The 22,486-nt window shown below is 41.6% G+C and overlaps 2 protein-coding genes across 2 annotated transcripts in view; both read right to left on the reverse strand.

Annotated features, from left to right (window-relative positions):
- Nucleotides 1-1,946, reverse strand: part of SYCP2 (synaptonemal complex protein 2) — a gene marked incomplete at its 5' end in the record, with an annotated part of 88,814 nt that extends 86,868 nt beyond the window's left edge. Inside the window, 2 exons of the mRNA XM_084888977.1 lie at nt 1,519-1,543; nt 1,842-1,946. Of these exons, the coding sequence (XP_084745103.1) occupies nt 1,519-1,543; nt 1,842-1,946 (130 nt within the window). The remainder of the gene's footprint in view (nt 1-1,518; nt 1,544-1,841) is intronic.
- Nucleotides 1,947-18,939: 16,993 nt separating this feature from the next.
- Nucleotides 18,940-22,485, reverse strand: PPP1R3D (protein phosphatase 1 regulatory subunit 3D). Its single transcript, XM_084888986.1, has one exon. The coding sequence runs from the start codon at nt 22,072-22,074 to the stop codon at nt 21,172-21,174; it is 903 nt and encodes a 300-aa protein (XP_084745112.1). The 5' UTR covers nt 22,075-22,485; the 3' UTR covers nt 18,940-21,171.
- Between the last annotated feature and the right edge of the window lies 1 nt (nt 22,486).

The following is a 22,486-nucleotide window of genomic DNA, read 5'->3' on the forward strand; positions in this document are numbered from 1 at the left end:
AACATGAGGGACAAGTTAAAACTTTTCCAAAATGTAAACTTATTTTGAGAAGGTGACTACATAAAAAGCAAATCTATTAGTTTTCCCACCTTATAGGGAAAACTCCATTAATTTTTATTAAATTACAGCTAACAAAATAGCAACTGATCTTTAACATTTTGGCTGCAATGGCAGCAAATAGCAGCTGTTCCATTACATACAAATAATTCATCAACCTCAGTTACCAGTCCTAGTTAATTCTTTCTCAAGCAACACAGATAACTTGGACTGACTGCTTTTCACAAGACACCTGCTAGCCATAAGTGAAAGGAGGAGTTTTCAGTGGACTATTAAAAATTTTGTTCCATTAGCTCAAAGGTTGGCAAACTATGGCCCATGAACCAAATTCAACCCACTGCTGATGAATAATACATTTCATCAGCAAGTATTCTGGAAATGTTTGAATCTATCATGTTTTATTGAACTAGTAGCATCAAGGTGAATTTCATTTACTTTCATGAACTTAGCCATCATCATCAGTTACCAGTGAATGACTTCTTGCGCTATAGAGTCGATAATGTTTCTAAGTGACTTCAACCCAAAATTACAAGGCAAAATTGTGTTATATAAGAAACTTATACTTTAGTAAATTCATTTTAATGACACTAAATAAATTTATTTGTATTAAAAATAATGCCAAGCTTCTTTCTGTACTTCCAGGGTTGTCAAAAACTAAAACAAGAATTATCATCTCCATTCCCACACATATTTATAGGGGATATTTTTTTTTTTCAAGTTCCAACTACAGGTCCAGAGCACTTTTGGACATTGATGTAAGTGCAAGGGGAAGTTTCCATTGTCAAATTCTATTATGCAGTTGAGGAGCTTCTACCTAACCTTCAATTAAAAGTGATTAATCTGATCTCGCCCGGCTAGCTCAGTCGGTAGAGCATGAGACTCTTAAAAGTGATTAATCTGCAAGTCAACGACATTTTAAAAGACAAATATTAAGAAAATAACTTAATCCAATTCTATAAATGCTTTCTAAGTGATGAATATGCTCAATTAAAAATCATGCTTATAAACAGCAGTATTTGTCATTACTGGCATGAAAAGATTTTTTAATGCAATATATATAAGCATCAATAAATTAATATAATCAATTTTGACTAGAGCAAAAACTAACTCTGAACCTGAATAAGTGAAATATCATCCCCTCAAAAAAGAGTGCTATTCTTCACATTAGTATACCTATATTACAAAAACATCGTACTCAATTATTGTGTTTTGAATTGCATCAATAAAACATTTGTGAAGATTTGTTTCTTTCTTGATATAGTACTTACATATTACCCTCAATTTTTTTTTCTGGCCTACAATACCTAAAATATTTACTATCTGGCCCTTTACATAAAAAGTTTGTTGATCCCTGAATTAGATAATGAATTCCTAATATTGAGAAAATTGCTATAAGAATTGCAAAATTATACTAAAACTCTAACTGCAAATTACTGTTACATAAAAAAATGTTTATTATACCTTCATCATTGATGCCATATATGACCTGAAAAGGAATAATATTTATATTTTACTATCTTATATTATAAACCATTACAAATGGTATTAAAATAACAGGTTTAATTTAAACTCACCACATAAGTACTAATTATTTAATTACATTACACAGGATAAATGCTTTACAATCTGAATAGGTTAATCCAATCAAATCAGAAGTCAATCTGTTACTGACTTTTAGGCTTAAGACGTATAGAACACAAATTGTTTTTAAATAAAGTGCTCTCTTAGGCAGTATACTAAATAAGCACAAGCTTTAAAACATCAGTTAATTAATGTGATTTTACCATCAAAAGATCAAATAAGTCTTCTATTAGATTTATAGTAGCTTCATCTTTTGAATTTCCTCGACTCAGAATTATCTCCTTGGATTTTTCAAACCAGGCAACCATGTAAAGAAAAATGTATATACTAGTTATTTTAAATTCAAAGAATGTACTTATCTATATTTGCATAAATAGTAAACCTAGGAATAAAGAAATACCAAAAAAATCAGTATTATATTAAAATAAATTTATGTTTTCAAACATTGTCATTGTTTTTTTTTGGTAACTCACTATTTTCCCATTGTTTGAATGGGAATTGATAAAGTGAATACTAATTTCAGGTAGAAGATCTTTATTTCCCCCTTCAAATTCCTTGTTCAGGTACATTCATATAATAGATGAAAATAAGTGGTCACAATTTAGATTATTTTAGCATTATTACTATTTGATAATTTTTGGTATTTTTCAATTTTAATTAATTCAAATCCTAATATATAAAAAGCCAGGAGCTGTCACAACCCAATGAGCAGATGAACAACTGAACAGCAGGCTGTGTGGGGTGATCAGGCCGTCAGGAGAGTTAGTGAGGGATGACCAAATGACTGAACAGCAGGCTGCATGGGGCGACCAGGCTGGCAGAAGGGGACAGTTGGGGCAATCAAGCTGGCAGCAGGAGGGGGGGTGGAGGGGGGAAGGGGGCAGTAAGGGGCAACAAGGCTGGCGGGGGGCAGTTAGGGGTGATCAGGCTGGTGGGGGGGGGGCAGTTAGGGGCGATCATGCCAGCAGGCAGAGGTGGTTAAGGGTGATCAGGCTGGCAGAGGGGGGCAATTAGAAGAGATTAGGCAGGCAGGCAGGTGAGCAGTTAGGAGTCAGCAGTCCTGGATTTTGACAGATATCTGACTGCTAGTTTAGACCTGATCCCTGGGATTGGGCCTAAACTGGCAGTCAGACATCCCCTCAAGGGGTCCCAGATTGGAGAGGGTGCAGGCTAGGCTGAGGTGACTACCCCCCCCCCCCCCCCCCCCCGCCGCCCATGCAGGAATTTCATGCACCAGCCTCTAGTATTTGAATATAGACTAAATCTCAGATACTGTTCAGGGCACAGCAATGGACAAAACAAACAAAAATTAATACTATACATTCTAGTATGGCAGACAGACAATAAATATTAAAAAAATAATAAAGTCAGATAGTGATTAAGATGTGCTAAAGAGAAAATAAATGAAATAAAGTCTCTAGAAAGTGTTGTGACCTTAAATTCACATGGTTATCAAGGAGCCTAAGAATAGTTTCCTTGTGATATACTAAGGTTATAAAAATATTTATTTTAACTCAAAGTTTTATACAAAGTACCCAAATTTATTTTTCAGTGGTTTGAAGCATTTATTAGAAAGCACACCTTTAATAATATTTCCCTCATATGAATGTTGCATAGTTTATACTTATCTTTTGGACTAATCCTTGTTTAATCAAAGTTAGAAGTCCAGCTTGCCCCAAAATACTGATGTTCCTGCTACATCTTCCAAAAGAAATCAAAATGATTGATACAGTTTGGATATCCTTCTTATTAAGTTCCTGAAATGAAAATTATACATTTAAACATCTGTTAACACAAAATAGCATGGAATTGGCTAAGGACTTTATAATCCTCACAAATCCTGAAAGTTATAATCATAAACTTCAAGGAAAAAGGACAAAATGTGGTTTAAAAAAAACAATAAACTTGCCTAAAGCCAGTAAATCACAAACTCAGTACAAAAATGCAGATCTAGCAGTTGGTTGGCATATCATTCCATGCTCCAAAAGGTGGGGGTTCAATTCCTGATCAGGGCACATACCTAGTGAGTGCAGTTTTAAACCCTAGTTGGCACGCATATGGGAGGCAACCAATTGAGGTTTCTCTTTCTTTCTTGATCCCTCTCATCAATAAAAAACCATATTCTCAAGTGAGGATAAAATCATGCAGATCTGTATAAATGCAAGAAACTTTAGACTATGATAGGAAGTTACTTCTCATTCTAAAAAGCTCCAGGCATCTAACAAATACAATGAATTTTTATGTAATCTTTTTGAGTCATAGCAAATCTCAAATACTGGGAAAGATCATCAATAACCACATTTTCTTGCATATAAACCTGTCTTACATATAATAAATCAAATCCAAGGTTTTGGATATATATTTTTATATTTGCAAGCAACAAACTTTGTCCATATAACATGCAGAATATGTTAAGGGCTTTTAAAAAAGAGATTAAATTGTTTTAACTTCCCAGATGTATACTATTTTTAACCAGTGGTAACTCTGTAAACATATCTATTTGAATACATTAGAAAATGGTCCAATATATTATTTGAAGCTTGTCAAATAAAAAAAAAGAAGCAAGTGGTAAAATAAGGATTTATTTATATAATTATAAACAAACTTGCCAAAGTTTTTTTTATTCATTTTTTCTAATTTACTTTCCTGGAAAGTAGACTGCTATCTAATAATGATAACAATCATTCAACAAAAATAAACATATTTACCCTGCATATAAGATCATCCAACTTGTGGAAAAACTGTTTGCTGCATTTAATCTTCACATCCTCAGAAACATCAATTTGTAAAAGTGTTTTCAAAGGTTTGAAATCATTTTTTCTTAAAGCATCATCAATGCATTTTTCCAACTGCTAGAGAAATATAGTTAATGGCACATATATTGAATCAAAACCAAAATTATTCACCTTATGCAATCTAGCAATTTGAGAATGGTTTTCACATGAAAATTCTCAGAATTTACACAATATCAATGCACACTTTTTTTTAAAAAAAACTGCCCACTCTTAAATTTGGAGTAATGTAGTCAGATTAAGTTTCCTTGATAAGATTCTATATAAGAAAAAATATATTTTTACTATTTTTGCACTTCATGTCTTAAATTGGAAAGTCATCATTATGTTGAATTCAACAAAAGCCTGCTAATGAAAGAAGTAAAATAAACTTATGATAATCAGTAATACCATGGATAAAATTTAAATATATCTGACTATCAACTTCTTAATGAGATTTAAATGTATAAAACTGCATGAAGAGCTGGGACCGGTTTGGCTCAGTGGATAGAGCGTCGGCCTGCGGACTGAAAGGTCCCAGGTTCGATTCTGGTCCAGGGCATGTACCGTGGTTGTGGACACATCCCCAGTAGAGGGTGTGCAAGAGGCAGCTGATGGATGATTCTCTCTCATCGATGTTTCTCTCTATCCCTCTCTCTTCCTCTCTGTGAAAAATCAATAAAAAATATAAAACTGCATGAAGATTAAAAGCACTATTTAGAAACTATACCAACCAATGAGTTAAGCATCTCACACACACACACACACACACACACACACACACACACACACTTTATTGTATTAACATATTTATAGTCATATGCCACATAATGAGGTTTGGGTCAACAACAGGCCATGGATATATAATGCTGGTCCCACAAGATTATAATGGAGCTAAAATGCTCCTACTGCCCAGTGATATCATAGCCACTGTAACTTTGTATCACAAAACATTACTCACATATTTGTGTGAACAAACCTACTGAAGTAGCAATCATAGAAAAACACAGCACATACAATTATGTACAGTACATAGTATTTGATGATAATAAATGACTATGTTACTAGTTTATATATATTTAATATACTATACTTTAAGTATACTAAAGTAATACTATATTACTTATAGATGTCTGCTATAAAACAGTATGCCATTAGGCCTGCAAGCAGCCTCATACATCTCATGTTTATTACATTTCCTGATTGCATAATTTTCTCTTATGTTTGATTTAATCTCATGTTGTTTTATAAATTTAGTTTAGCCTAAGTGTACAGTGTTTATAAAGTCTGCATTAGTGTACAGTAATGTCCTAGGCCTTCACAATCCCTCACTACTTACTCATCGACTCACTCAGAGCAACTTCAATTCCTGCAAGCTCCATTCATAGTACCGTTTCCCCCAAAATAAGACAGTGTCTTATATTAATTTTTTCTCCCAAAGTTGCGCTAGGTCTTATTTTCAGGGAATGTCTTATCTTTCCATGTGCTAGGTCTTATTTTCAGAGGATGTCTTATTTTTAGGGAAACACGGGTAAGTGCCTTATAGAGCTGTACCATTTTCCATCTTTTATATTATATTTTTACTGTACCTTTTTTAGTACTGTACACAAATACCATTCTGTTATAACTACCTAAATATTCAGTACAGTAAAAAGCTACACAGGTTTGCAGCCTAGAAGCAATAGGCTATATATCATATAGCCTACGTGTGTAGTAAGCTAGACCACCTAGGTTTGTGTACATGCACTATGGTGTTCACACAATGACAGGATTGCCTAATGACAAATTCTCAGAAAGCATCCCCATCATTAAGTAGCGCATAACTGTATAACCTTTATAAAATCTGTCATCTCTAGTATTAATGTAAACATCATTAAGTAATTTTCATAGTACAATCTGATCATCAGGCTTTGGAATGAACCACATAGCAATTAAATAGATAAAACTTACTCTTTACCTAAATGAAGTATCTTACAATTTTAAACTTTGATATGATAATATTCAGGCATAAATTTTATACATGAATCAATGCATGATTCTTTTCAATATTAAAGATATATATATACATATACACATAAATAATTAGTATCTATACTTTAAATATTTTTAAATATTGACAACAAATCTATTAAAAATAAAAAGATATCTGAATTTAAATTATTCTCCTCTTGACTTCTTCATAAAAACAAGAAAGCTTGTCTTCCTTAAAAAATATAGCACTTAATACCTATGAACAAACAGTGATTTTAGAGACTAAAATAAAATACTTGCTTCTGGTCCAGGACTACATACCTGGAGATCTGGTCTTACTGGCATTTTGATTTAATTTTAAAATGGCAGGTCAAAACAAATACCTATAAAAGAAAACATATACTCTCTGTATCTTACATCTGTTCTACATATTTAAAATCTTAATACACATAAATAAGCATTGCTGCTTTACCAAAGGCAATACATACTGTTTTTTCAACTTCCTCGCTGTTTATGAAATTACTCATTTTAATTTGGCTAAAAAAGTTTTTGGAGAAAATCCTGAATAGTATTTATTCAAGCTTTTGCTGTTTATGAATTACAGAAACAAACAAACAAACCGCTAAAAGGTCACAAAACTAGTGAAAGAAAAACCGGGATCTGTCTCATCCTAGAGTCTTGCTATATTTGTTCCAATTTGGGGAAAAAGAAGAAAAATAACCTTGAATTAATGTCTAAATGATATTCAGACTTGTAACACAAAGGTTAAGAAGGGAGGAATATGGGAATATATTACCAAAGAACAGGCTATATGGGAAAACACAAAAATACAATCAGAAGAGTAAGGAAAAGATAAACTAAACACATTTTCTCTTAAAAAGAGAATGGAAACAAGAAACAATGGGGTTACATTAAGCACCATCTACCACCTTAACAAAAGTATCTAAAATTTCCAAATGCAATTTGGAGGTTAGCTCTGTAAAAGAAAAGAACTACTACAATCTTTTCTAGATATCACAACTAGAACAATTTAAAATTAATCTACTATGAAACAGAAACACTAGGACATCCAACATAGAGAGGCAATTAATTCATTAATCCAACAGGAATAGAAGACTGTAAACCCATAAGACAACAAGAGGCATTAATCCACTTTCTTGCAGATATGGCAATAGAGAAATATAAGTGCCTATGAGGATATACATATAAGGCAAACAAAAAGGATGAGTAAAAATAATCTCTTACATTTCCAAAGATTAACTACAGGGAAAAAGTTCTGATCCCCAAAGAAATACTTGCTCTACATACGTAAGAAACTAGGCCTAAAGATGTTTTTGCAGTATTGTTTTGAGTAGCAATGATTCAAAAGCACCTAGATGGAATTTGGAAATGAGAAATAAATAAATACAATGTGGTAATTAATTTTGTGAACATAATCCTATTTAATAAAAGGGTAATATGCAAATTGACCATCACTCCAACACACAAGATGGCTGCCACAAGATGGCCAGCAGGGGAGGGCAGTTGGGAGGGACCAGGCCTGCAAGGGAGGGCAGTTGGGGGTGATCAAGCCTGCAGGAGAGGGCAGTTAGGGGTGAACAGGCCAGCAAAGGAGGGAAGTTGGGGGCGACTGGGCCTGTCAGGAAGAGCAGTTGGGGGGGACCCAGGCCTGTAGGGGAGAGCAGTTGGGGGAGACCAGGCCTGGAGAGGAGGGCAGTTAGGAGTGACCAGGCTTGCAGGGGAGGGCAGTTGGGGCAAACAAGCTGGCAGGGGAGCAGTTAGGCACAATCAGGCTGGCAGGAAAGTGATTAGGAGGTGATAAGGCTGGCAGGCAGAAGCAGTTACGGGCAATCAGGAAGGCAGGCAGGTGAGCAGTTGGGAGCCAGCAGTCCTGGATTGTGAGAGGGATGTTCCACTGTCCATTTAGGCCCAATCCTACCAGGATCAGAGAGGATGCAGGCTGGGCTGAGGGACCCCTCCCCCCCCATGCATGAATTTTGTGCACCAGGCCTCTAGTAGTCAAATAAAAAGGCCCAGAATTTTAGATATTTGTATTCATAATATGATGCTAAATGATACAGTGAAAACAGAAACTTTGTGTCATTTATGTTTAGGTATATGCATGTACATATATATGCATGTGTGTGCATGTGTGTAGACAGACAGACATTCACCTATACCACTCAAGACAATGCTTATCAGGCACACTGGAGAGGAATAGTAAGGAGTTTTACAGAACTGTAATTGGCTATTTGTCAAAGTAAGACTTTAATTTTATTTGTAATTTATATTTATATTAGAGGCCTTTTGCATGAATTCGTGCAGGACAGAGGGGAGGGACCACAGGAGGAGGCTGGCAGGCCCCAATCTAGTTGTGTACCAGTAGATGTGCTGAGATAGAAACAAGAAAAGACCACAGAGTGCCTCAAAATGGCCTGAACACCAGCTATGCTCTGAGGTGGAAATACAGCTCTATTTCACTGCTCGTCGTCAGGCATCTCTCTCTCCCTGGGGTGGAGTTGCTGACAGGTTGTCTCTCCTAACTCAGCTTCACATTTTCTCAGGGCTCCACCCCCAAGCATGATAGGTAGCTGACTTTGGCCAATGGTGGCACACCATCATAGGAGCACTAGGCGATCAGCTGTTGGAAGCCCAGAAAAGTACGGGGAGAAGCTAAAAGTAGCTGATGGGGGCAGAAGGGTGACCAGCACAGTGTGGTAAGATGGCAGTAGTACTTATTTTACATCTTTGGCCCTTCTGCCCCCTCTGAACTGCTACTCTGTTTTGATCAGCATTGGGTTTGTTTTCCTCCTACAGGCTTCCTGGACCCAGATTCTCTGGTGCCTGGAATCTGAGCCTTAGGGAGGGACCGGTCAGGGGAAGGGACTGCGGGAAGTTGGCTGTGGGAGCACACTGACCATCAAGCTGGCCAGGGGGAGGGATCACAGGAGGTTGACCAGCCATGGGAGGTCAGCCGTGGGAGTGCACTGACCACCAGGGAGCAGCTCCTGCATTGAGCAGCTTCCCCCTAGTGGTCAGTGCACATCATAGCAACCGGTCGTTCCTGTTGTTTGGACGTAACAGCTGCTTAGGCTTTTATATATATAGACTAGTTAACTAGAGGCCCAGTGAATGACATTCATGCACCGAGGGTGTGGGGGGTGTCCTTCAGCCCAGCCTGTTCCCTCTCGCAGTCCAGGACCCCTCAGCGGACATCCCTCTTGCAGCCTGGGACCCCTTGCTCCTTACCGCCCGTCTGCTCACTGCTCCTTACCTCCCCTTGCTCACTCCTCATTACTGCTCGGCTCACTGCTCCTTAGCACTGCTGTGAAGTAGCAGCTGTGAGCCTGGCTTCTGGCTGAGCGGCTCTCCCTCTGTGGGAGCACACTGACCACCAGGAAGCAGCTCCTGCATTGAGCATCTGCCCCTTGGTGGTCAGTGCACATCATAGCAACTGATCGTTCTGCTGTAATGGTTGCTTAGGCTTTTATTATATAGACTAGAGGCCCACTGCACGAAGGGATTCGTGCAATAGGCTTTCCTTCCCTTGGCTTCCAGCACCAATTTTCCTCCGGCACTCAGAACCCAGGTCTTTGCTCCGGCCAGAGTCTGCCTTCTTCTTTCCTCCGGCACCCAGGACCCAAAGTCTTTGCTTCAGGCTCTGGCCAGAGTCTGCTGACTTCTTTTTAATTGCAAACTCCAGCTGGAGTCTGCCATCTTCGTCTTTGCTGCTTCACTGAAGACTCCAGCTGGAGTCTGCTGTCTTCGTCTTTGCTACAGACCCCTGATGGAGTCTGCCATCTTTGTCTTCGCTGCAGACTTCATCTTTGCTGCATTGGAGTGCTGTTCCTGTAGATCCCTTCACCCCCTGCCCTCCTTCTCATAGCAGGCATCCTGCCCCGCCAGGCCACTCTGCACCTGGAGCATCTGTGCAGCCGCTATCTTTGGCCTTCTAATTTGCTTATTCCCTCGTGATTGGCTGGTAGGCATAGTGGAGTGATGGTCAATTTTCATGTTTCTCTTTTATTAGTGTAGATACCTTACTAAAAGTACAGTAAATTCTTGACAAAATGCAGGTAAATGACATCCAAAACATGGGATCAGTAAATTGTGGCTTTGAGTTATTGTGAGGGAACTGAAATGACCAAAGCTATCCTTTGCAGTTAACATCTAAGAGTCCAGCTACTCCATCCAAATCTACCCAGGGACTAACTGTGGTTTTGCTCCATTTGGTTGTTTATTTACTCTGGTTTAACTATAAAAAGGGGCTAGTCTAGGTTTGTGATAGCTGATTCCACACCAACAATGACTCCAGGACCTCTACACAGTCAGAATCATTGTATCCCACTCAGAGAGATTTGACCTGGAAAATATTAAAAATGCAGGAAGATACTCTTTGCCTTCCAAATTCCTAAGAAGAAGTTTGCCTATTTTCTACTTAGTTTCACTCTTTCATTTTTTCCAGGCCATCACAGAAAATAAAAATTTAGCCTGGTACTGTTTGAAAATATTATTATCACAGGTTACAAAATTTTAGCATAAAATGTGCATGTGCATTTATATAGGCACACACACACGCAAATATATGTATAAACTTGTTTCATGGATACAATGGTTTATAAAAGATAGGAAAGTATTTAAAATATGGAGATAAATAAGTATTTGAGGTCAGCAACCAATATCATCATAGGCCTGAAAGCTCAGAGGGATGGTTGTCTTCAGGAGAAAACATTCCTTGGGACAGAAAAACCAGGTTTGAGGACATGATCCAAAATATCACAAAGAATATACAGAAGATAAAAAAAATTGGGATATAAAGGAGAAATGCAGACATTACAATACCTATTCAATTAGAATTTCAGAAATTAAAAAAATAAAATAAAAATAGCACAGGATGACAACAGTTGAATAACAGCCAAGAAATTTCACGAAGTAAGTATAAATACCCACGAATTGAAAGAATCCACTGAATTCCAAGGAAGATAAATAGAAAAAGTACACCTAGACATACTGTGTGGATATCTATCTATCTAAAAAGGTAATATATAAATTGTCGTTACTTTGTCACAGTAATGACCATTCAACAGGCTGCACGAGGCAGGAGCTGGTGGGCAGGGAGGGAAGGAGGCAGGGCCTTGCACCAGGACCAAAGTGACCAAAGCTATCCTTCCGGTCCTCAGCCTAACATTTCAGTGTCAGAACATAACACCTCCCTAACCCTGTCACCTCCAATCTAACATTTAAGAGGAGCCATTGCCAACCACATCTGGTCCAGCACCCCTCTTCCCTCTCTAGGCCCCAACTTCCTTCATGGAAGCTGCAATTGCTTCCCATGAATTCAAATGAAATAGGAATACTCAAAGAAGAAAATACCTGAGCAAAGACCTTGAACTAAAGAAAAAATAAAGTAACTAATACACACGAGAAAAGTTAGCTTAAAAGGTAATAAAGTAATTGCAAAGGAAAGATACCTGGAACTTTTTAAAAATCACAATATTCAGTACTGGAGAGGGTGTAATGAAACAGACCACAGATAACACTGCTCTGGAGTATAAGGGACAGCGTTTCTGGAGACAGTTTGACAGGATGTAGCAAATATTCAGGCTCTGGGCTGGGTGATTACATTTCCAGGAACTTATAGCACAAAAAAAACAAAAAACAAAAAGGCTGGGCCAGATATCATCATCATAATACAAAGCTAATATGCAAATGGTTATCATGCCATGATATTGTAAGGACTGAACAGCAGGAGGCTGTGTGCGAGGCAGGTGGGGGTGGGGGTGTGTGCGGGGACTTGCAGCATAGGTGGGTGTTGACTTGCACTGGCCTGGGATGTGAGGCTGCCTCCCCACCCAGTGCTGGGCCGGGGGAAGTGAACAGAAATATTAAAATATTTTCTCTAGTTAATTCCCTTTTAATATGCATGAATTTCATGCACTGGGCCACTAGTTTCTGAGTAAGAAAAAAAAGAGAAAATCTTAAGTCACCAGAGCAAAACATAAACAGAAGCATGCAAATAAATCTACATAATAGATACCCTGTTCTTACAATGCAATAAAAATGTAGAAATTAGGTACAATGACAGCCTCAGACTTCCTATATATTTGGAAATTAAAATACATACATTTGAATAGTCCATGGGATGTAAAAAGATGGAAATGACAAAATATTTAACTGCATAAGAACATGTATACATATAAAAACCTATAGAATGCAACCAAAGCAATTATTTAAATGCAATTCAGAGACTTAAATGAATTTATTAAAAGGTAAGAAACAGCCCTAGGCCAGTTTGGCTCAATGATAAGAGCATCAGCCTGCAGACTGAAGGTTTGATTCTAGTCAAGGCCATGTACCTCAATTTTAGGCTTAATCCCTGAGCCTGGTCGGGCGTGTTTGAAGGCAACCAATCAATGTGCCTCTCTCACATCAATGTTTCTCTCTCTCTCTTCTGTCCACTCTCTATAAAAACCAATGGAAAAATATCCTCAGGTGAGGATTAACAAACAAACAAAATAAGGTGAGAAACAAACTCTTAGGATCTTTAGATGGTAGGGTTATTAAACAAATACTTAAAATAACTGTAAATACTATGTACGTAAAGATTATTGAACAAGGCCCTGGATGGTGTTTCTCAGTGGTTAGAGCTTGACCAAGCATCAAAGGGTTGTGTGTTCTATTCCTGGTCAAGGGCACATACTTGGGTTGAGGGTTTGCTTCCAACCCCCACACCCCTGGTTGGAACACGTACTGGAAGCAATCGATTGGTGTGTCTCTTTCACATCAATGTCTGCCTCTCTCTCTATTTCTCCCCCCCCCCCCTTTCCCTCTTCCTCCCTTCCACTCTCTCTGAAAAGCAATGGAAAAAATCCTCACATGAGGATTAACAAACACAAAAAGATTATTAAACAAGACTGAGAATTTTGGCAGAAAACTGGAAACTTAAGGGGGAGGGGGAGAAAGGGCACAGAAAATTTGAAAAACCAAATAATTCTAGAAACAAAAACAGTTAATTAACAAAATAATTAAGTTAAGAACAAAGGGGATAGGTTTAAATGGCAGATTAGACACAGAAGAAATGAAAATTAGATAAACCCAACAAATTGGACAACCTAGAGGAAATGAAACCTGGAGGAAACATCCAACCTACTAATACTGAATCAATCTTAAAGAAATAGAAAATCTGAACAGACCAATTACAAAAGGAGATTTAATCAGTAACCAAAAATCTTTCAACAATAAAGAGTTCAGGATCAGATAGATGGTTTCACTGGTGAATTCTACCATACATTTACAGAACTACAGCAATCCTCAAATGAAGAAGGAAGAAGAGGATGAGGAAGAAGAGGAGGAAAAGAGGAAGAAGAAGGAAAAAAGGAGAAGAAAAGACAGAGAAAAAGGAGGAGGAGGAGAAGGGAAAAGGAGGAAGAGGAGGAAAAGAACACTTCCAAACTCATTTAAAGAAGCATCATTCCCACAATACCAAAGTCAAAGCAGAAACACTACAAGAAAATAAATTACAAGTGCTGAAAGAAAAAAAACTAAGAACTAGAATTCTATAGCCAGCAAAAATACTATTCAAAAATAAAGGGAAGAATCATCCTATTTGATATTAAAACGTATCACAAAGTAACAATAACTAAAAAAAAACAGTATTAGGAATAGAAATAGACAAAATAAAAGAGAATTCAAATGCATACTATCCAACATATATTGGAAGTTCATATATAAGTAAGGTTTTGCAAACCAGAGAAGGAAGGTAAACTAGTTAATAAATGGAATTGGAAAATTGACTCACCATTTGGAAAAAATAAAATTAGATCTCTATCTCCCACTATTCACAAAAATAAATTCTAGATGAATTAACTGCCTAATGTAAAAAGTAAAGGTTTAAAAACTAACAGAAGGAAATACAGTATGGTATCTCTCAGGCTTTATAATATGGTAATAGTTAAGACATAAACGGCACAAATCATGAAAATAGATATGAAATGTTTGTATATCAATGTCTCCCTCTTACACACACACACACACACAGGATTCTCTCCTCACTCAGAATCCAGTACTTAGTACTGGCTCAGCAAGTTCTATAACCATAAACACCTCCAACTGTCAACTGACACCCATCACATACCAAAGAAACACTTCCATTGGCCATGCCTCTGAAAGAGGGGAACTGCACTATTCTGTTTATTTGGTATATGATAGGAACCTTCCATAATAAAAACAAGTTTAAAGAATGGGGTGGAGAGGGGCTAAACATTGCAGAGAAGGATATAGATTGTGCTGATACTGATATTTTAGTCTATACTTCAGAATGATGCTATAATTTGAGTAATCTAAGTGCTCTCAGGTAAGAGAAAATATAGAAATTAAATCCAATCCTTCCTCTGGCAAAGCTTAGAGTTGATTCTTGCATATGGAAGAACTGATTCTTAATAAAGTTGAATGTCCATTTTCTTGCTTCTCTTTGTATTCCAAGTTGTGGCATTAGAAGCACTTAGCAATTTTGTGCACAATATTTGCAACAGTTACACATAGTGACTGAGGAACACTTGTAGTTCTAAGCAATTCATATTATTCTTTAATTTGTATCTATGTAAATCTAGACATAACTGCATGAACACAATATGAACTCTTTAAAATGGCAGTTAGATGGCAAGCAAACACTAGAATGGTGACTAAGTTTATATAAAAATTAAGATTTACATATTTGAAGTAATTTGCTATTCAAATAATTTTTAATATTCACTGTATTGTACCTTAATTTTAAAAGAATTTTAATATTTCAGAGAATTTTAAACAATACTTTTAATACCTATTTTATATTTTTGATAAAAATATACTCAAATTAGTATATTTTGAATAAATACAGTTTTAATCCTTAAATCATACTGTCACTAGGACAATAAATAAGTAAAAGTCTTGCTTATAACATATTCACTGATTTTGATAAAAATATGGCAGTAATTTTTAATTATATGTTGATATAATTAATATGTAATAAAATAATAGACGAATTAACTGCCTAATGTAAAATGTAAAAATATTAAATAGCCATTTGTGTAAAAGAGAGATGATATACAAAACTTCACATCTATTAGTTTTCATGTTTGTGCTTTTTAGGTCTTAAATATTACCATATTATAACGCCTGAGAGATATCCTACATATTTCCTTCTGTAGTTTTTAAACCTTTACATTTTACATTAGGCAGTTAATTCATCATTATTTTATTACTTATCCAAAATTCAATAGTCCATCATCAAATAGCCATAATAAATACATTCAGTTATCTTTGATATTTTTGTAAGTCAGCCATAAAAGTAGCTTTACATATATTTTTCTAGTTTGTTGCAATGGTGGTGTATTTGTGCGGTTGAAGACTAGAACATTTTACTTCACAATTTTAAAACTTCATTAAAATTTTATTCATTAAAAATTTTAAATACTTAAAATATACAGGAGAGACCTCCATTTGTACTCTACGTAGGTCCAATAACTCTTGGGACAGGCCCTCAGCGTGGAAACGATCTGAAGTTAAGAGTAATTTACAAAGTACTCTGAGACAAGGGTCTAGTACAGAATTACTGAAGGCCAAGAGGCATGTAAAGCTAACAAGTTGATTTAGTTTCTAATTCTACTTTTGTGCAAGACGTCAGCCGAAGAAAAGGAAAATTAATTAGCATCCACGCAGGCAGATTTTTAGCAGTAAGGAAACTGAACAATCCAGGCACTCCTCCCTCCCCGCCTCCTCGAAGACTGGATTCAGTGGAGCCAAAAATGTAGTACTAACTAGCCATTCAGCAAGGCAAACGTTCTCACCTGAAAGGAAAGGTGCCCCTCCCTCCTGGTTAGGGACTCACATTTCCCTTTCCTCGTCATGAGCACAGTTTTAGATATCCTTACCAAATACCACGTGGATCGAGGAACAAGGGGCCGCCGGAAGCCCCGACAAAATAACCGCCAGAAGCGTGGGCCTCGGCGTGGACAGGCAGGCCCGCGCCGGTGGCCGGCAGAGACGGCGGAGGGGCGCGTGCGAGCTGCGGAAATGGCTCAGGCTTCACAAGGCTGGGTGAACGCAAGCAGCGATGGTTCAATACATGGTCCTCTCTGCGCATAGCATTTTCCGAATGTGAGACCCTAACCAGGAGGGAGGGGCACCACCATCTTCTTTAACGATTGAAATGTGAACACCACCACTTGATAAAACACGTGTAACGCCCCCCCCCCCCCCCCCCCCCGAAATTCAGCCTTCTGATCCATTTTATTCTGATCACTCTTCGGACACAGCGGGCCTCAGAACAGAGCCTAAAAGAGGGTCCAGGAGAACCGGAGCAGAGGAGGGAGGCCCTGAGAGTCCCTCCCGCTGTGGGCCTGGTGCTGAGCCCGCCGCCGCTCCGCCAGCGCTCGGAACCACAGCGGCCCCCGCCCTGGCGCCACAGACCACACCTGCCCAGCAGGCGCAGGCACCCACGGGCACGGCGAGGGCGCCCGTCCCCATCCGCCCCGAACTTCCGGTCTCCTGACCATTGGAGCTCAGAGGCCAGGCCAGGCTGAGCCAACACAGCGTGCACCGCCCCTCCGACCCCATGGCGCCTCCTCCCCGTCCCGGCCCTCCCCTCCCCCCCGGCGGGCCATGCAAGGCCCTCTGGACGCGCTCAGACCTGGCATGGCGCCTGCCTGGCCTTTTCCACAATGGCTCCTCCTTCACCCTTCACCTTCCGTCAGCGCCCCCCCTCCAACCCCCGCCCGTGGGCCCAGCTCAACCTGCTGCTCTCGGAGGCGTCTGTGTGGAGTCTGGACTCAACGGCTGCCGAGCGTCAGAGCGTCGTGTCTCAGGGCCTGAGGCGGCCAGCGGAAGGCGGGAAGAGCCTGTCCAATCAGCGCTATGTGTGGTCCACACCGTGTCCAATCAGCGCTACCGCCCAGCAAGGTCCCGCCCCTCGTAACCGTTGCACGTGCAGGCTGCAGGAGGCCGTGGTGGGCGTGGTTCCGCGCCTCAAGTAAGTGGACTGCAGCGACCCACCCAACCCTGACCCCAACCCCGACCCTTGACCCCTCCCGGGAGCCGTCCTTGCCGGAAGGCTGCCCCTCAAGGATGCGCAGCTAGAAGAGGCATCAGCTTCTCTTCCGCTTCTCTCCGGTCTGTCTCTTCCTTCCTCTCGCGGTGTGGACGCCTGTGAGGGCCCCTCCAACCCCACAACCACCCCGGAGGGGGGGCTAGACAGGGCCCGAGAGACCAGGGGCACCAGCCGAACCTGCCAGGATGCATAGGTTACACGCCCTCTGCGGAGTCCCACGTTGCGGGCCGGCAGAGGGCGGCAGAGCCACACTGGCCAAGGCCCCGCGGACCTCAAGGCCTCACCGCCGCCCCTGGCCCAGGGCCCAGGCTTGCCTCAGCTCCGCTGACCGCGCGCCCTCTTCCCGACAGCCCCGCCCCGCCGGCCCCGCCCCGCCAGGCTGCCCAGCCCCTCTCCTGTCTGCGGGAGGGTTTCCTAGAAGCAGGAGTGGCTGCCTCCTTCCTTAGGCAGAACCCAAGTCCCCTATGCCAGAGGGCCTATGGGAAATTAGGCTTAGCCCCTCTGTGCGCGATACTGATTGAGCAGGAGCATCAGTATATTCCAGGCTTTTTACAGTGTTTTCACTTAAAGTATCCGTTTAAAAGATAAAAGCAATCATGCTTGTGTAAAATACACAAGCCATGCAGAAATGGATATAGCAGACACTTAAAAAATTTTAAGTAGTGATTTCTCAATTTGCCACTTTGTAGCAGAGGAGAAAAGTTAAAAGTCCTTTTGTTTCGCTTGTACAAAAGCATAAGAATTGTGTAGTAAACAGTATACTGCCACAAGGAAGAAAAAAGTCAATCACTCTTTTTAATCTTATTCGAATTGTTGTTAAATAGGTTTTTAGATCATAGTTGTTAGATGAAAAATCTTTTCTATCAATCATATCGAAATTGGGTTCTGGGGTAGGTTTGAATACTGACTTTGCTATTTATCAGCGGTGGGACTTTAGGTGCAGTCCACTGTCTTCAACTAAAAAAAGGGGGATATTATCTACCAGAGAGTGTAATTTTCAGAATTAAATACAGCACCCTAGCACTGTGGGCAGGCAAATAAGAGAGGACACAGTGAATGTTAGTTTCCATCCCCTGTGTGCAAGGCACAATCCAGGGGGAGTCAGACACACAAGAGTACAATACTGTCTCATCCCCTGCAATCCCCTAGTAGTGGTGGGCAAACTGCGGCTTGGGAGCTGTGGTTTGCCATTCTGTTGACTAATGAGTTTGTTGACCTCTGTCCTAAAGCTTTCTTCGTATGTGACCTGGCACAAAATATTGCATTTCAGTTTCTCAAAGACATGCACAACTGTGCTATGGAAACTGAGGTACTAACATACAATAAAAGAAAAAAAAAACATTTTTGGGGGGCAAGATACTAAGATTGACTATTTAGGTAAGAATAAGACTTAACCATGAAATTATTTAAACAATCAAGAAGTTTCTAACATGTTTCTCTAATGAGACTACAAGTAAAACACATTCCAGCTAACAATTTGTGCACATACAATTTAATTTTAGGTCTGAGTGAAATAGCTTCAAAGTTTAAACATTAAAATATATTGTTTTTACTGATGATGCCCAGGTCCGCTGATGCCCAGGTCTGAGCAGGTGACCGGCTCCAGGCACACGAGCTGCCGCCCCAGACAACCCAACAATTGCACAACCCACTACAAAATGTTAACATTTAAGCAATATAACTGTTTTAGAATCTGAAAGTTCTCGTTAAGCTGAACTTTATCAACTAGGCAAGTATATTTAATTTCTTAAAGGCACTCTGAGGTTCTTTTAATACTGAAGATATAATATTCACTTTATACTCCATGACTAGAACCTTTTGCCAAGTAATTTTACATTGATTATAAGATTGTCTACATGCCTTTATACAATATATTTGGCAGCTCTAACCTTCGTACATGAATACTCTGGATAATTTCTTGCAATCTAGGTTGGGGTCAAGGACATAGCAGCCAGGGCCCTCACAGGCGTACTGACCTAATTGGACAGTTTGTTAAACAGGAAATGCAACCAGGCTTCTCTCTCTCTTGCAAGTCAATGGAGTGAACAACGCTAACAGCCAAAGCTTGTTCAATTTAATCACGATATTTTAAATCAAAATTCAGTCTTCTTAAATCAGAAAGTACTCCCTCTAGATCAGAAAGCCTTTTTTCTCTCTTGGAATTTTAAAAACACAAAAGTTGCCATTGTAAAAACCAAACTGGTTAAAAGGCAAAACTCACCCTTTACATACTAATTTAACAAATGTTAACAAGCATTTAAAATTCAGTTAGTTAATTGGTGACAGCTGTCACAATTTACCTCAGAGATTTCAACTGTGTCATAATTAAACTTCACAAGTCGGAGGCCTTGTCCACTCCGGCTGGATTTTCACACTTGAGAGCTAGCACCTGTTGTCAGAAAAACCATCACTCAGCACCAAAAGCAATCACCAGCCCCTTGCTGGAGTTTTAAGTCATTGTGGCACTCTGCAGGGGACAATGGCCTTGACTTCTTGGTTGGAGATATTAAAAAGAAAGAAAGAAAGAAAAGCATTTAATATTTTAAAACTGGGAAACAAGTCCCGACAATGTTAGAAACTCTCTGATCTGAAGGCACAAAGAATTAAGTTGGCAGGTAGCTGATAAAACGAGGTACATATAAATACAATTTAAAATAAAACCTAGGCATATACTGTAAGTACAATTTAAAACATTTAAGAAGTATAAATATTTGTGAATTATTTTTCCTCTAGTGCTCTGGCTATTGCTCAACAAACTTTCTAATTCCACTTGGCATCCTGGCTTCTGAAAGATGAGTGCTGGGATCTCCTGATGCTTAAGAAGACAGAATCATCTTAATCATCAAAAAGGTATTTGAAAAGGGCATGTGTCTGAAATTGTTAATAACTTAAGGCAGAGTTTCTTATCCTGTTTAGGTAGTTCCAACCCTAAACAGAATTGCCTGATAACATGCGATACCTAATTATCAAGTAGGTGCAAGAGAAGTGTGAGGCGTGAGAAGACACGGGGGCTGTTCTAACATTCTAAGTGTGTTCTCTTTCTCAGCTGGGATGTAGGCGACACAGCTTCCCCCGGGCAGCCTAAATTCCCAGGAATGGTGGTGATGACTGATGAGGCATACATTGCTTGCCTATAAATAGTTTTCCACGGTGAGAAGTCCAAAACATTGGCAAGCTCAGGTTTTCCTTGTCCCAGGGCAGGAATGCCTCAAGGAACCATGATGGGGGTCACACTGGGGCACAAACACACAAACTGGTTTCTCTTTTAGCTTATTAAATCCAGAGTGCTCCGGGAAAGGCATCCACTAGGGATCAAGCTCCCAGCATCTCAATAATAAGTAACACCTACGTGTACAGAGACCTAATCAGGACACATGCAAAAGCAATCCGGCCTTCCTAGCCGGAGGATGCAGGCCTTTTCCGGAAACCCAGTCGGAACCCAACACCCCTGCACCTACCCACCCGCACTGCCCCAGCTTGTTACACACTAGGCCTCTGGCCACCCGAGGCTCCATTTTACAGCTGACACAGACGTTTCAAGTAGGTGGCAGATGGCCACTGCCAGGGGCCCCTCAGCAGGACGTGAGGACAGGTTTAGGTGTGGGGACGGAGTGCAGGGAAGAGCAACTGCCTCTGCCGTGAGCGCCCCGCTAGGAAGTGGCCGCAGGTGTGGCTACGGAGCAGCAGCGCCGGGTCCGGGCCCCGGGCTCAGATGAAGTGGATCCAGCTCTCCTCACACTCCCCCCGGGGCATGTGCAGCTCGTGGTTGCGGCACGTGAGGCTGTAGTCCCGGCCATCGTTGTTATCCCAGTGCTCGGCGCCGGCCACGCGGTAGCGCACGGCGAAGTGCACGCGGGAGCCCCGTGCCAGCAGGAAGGGTGGCACCGGGAAGCCAAAGGTGAAGACGTCCTCGGTGCCCTCCGAGCCCGCGGGGCCCCGCCACCGGGCCGCGGCCTCGTGCGCGCTGCGCCAGTCGGAGAAGGTGTATCGCACCGCCACCTGCTTCTCGAAGGCCACGTTGCGCACGCGCACCGAGCCGCTGACGCCCAGGTCCGAGCAGGTGACCCGCTCCAGGCACACGAGCTGCCGCCGCAGGCGCTCCCCGAAGTCGGCCGCCTCGATGGGCGGCGGGAAGTCCGGCACCAGACACTGCAGGGTGAACTCCAGGTCCTGGCGGCTGCAGCACAGGTCCGAGTTGATGTCGAGCCGCGACAGCACGTGCAGCGGCACCGAGGGGTCGTCGCCCGCGTTGAACACCTTGACCTGCGTCAGCTCCAGGCCCAGGGCGTCGGCGAAGCGCACGCGGTGCTGCCTGCAGTCCGGCCGGCACGCCGTGCCGGGGGCGCCCGCGGCCTTCTGGCGGCGCTCGGGGGAGCTGGGCAGCGAGTGAGCCCGCCGCGCGATGATGGGGCGCAGGCTGGGGTCGCAGCCTGAGCCTGCCTGTGCAGGTGGCGGCGGCGGCGCGCGCCCCGAGCTCCAGGGGGGCCGGCAAGGCCGCTGCTCCGGGGTCGCGCCGCCCACCAGGTCAGAGAGGCAGCTGAGGCTCCGCGGGGCGGACTTCCGGGACCCCAAGCCGCGGGGCAGGATCTCGGGATCCGAGCTTCTGGACATGGCCCAGCAGGCCCCCGGGGATGGGGATATGAATCAGAGGGGCAGCCTCCCGACCCCGCCTCCAATACCTCGGCGGCGTCCCCAGCCGTGCTCAGAAGGCCCCGGTGTCCGCTGGAACCGCGCCCCGAGGGAACCCTGGCCCCGCCGCGCCTCCCCTCCTCTGCCGCCGCGCCCCTCGAGTCCTCTCCCAGGTCTCCCGTTAGTTGCAGCGAAAACAGAGCTTGTTTCCCAAGAGACGAATGCTGTCTCCAGAGCAAGCTTTTCGGGGCCACCCGTGGAGCGTGCGGCGGCTCTGTCTCCTGGAGGGTTCTTAGAGGAAGGCTGCATTGGTGGAGCGGCCCCTCCCACCTCCCCGGTCGCCACTTCACTTACATGGCTGCAACTGTCTGGGCGCTACTTCCCTGGAGCCTCC

The sequence above is a fragment of the Pipistrellus hanaki genome (assembly GCF_964339955.1).
Source record: "Pipistrellus hanaki genome assembly, chromosome: 6".
Classification (NCBI taxonomy): Eukaryota; Metazoa; Chordata; class Mammalia; order Chiroptera; family Vespertilionidae; genus Pipistrellus; species Pipistrellus hanaki.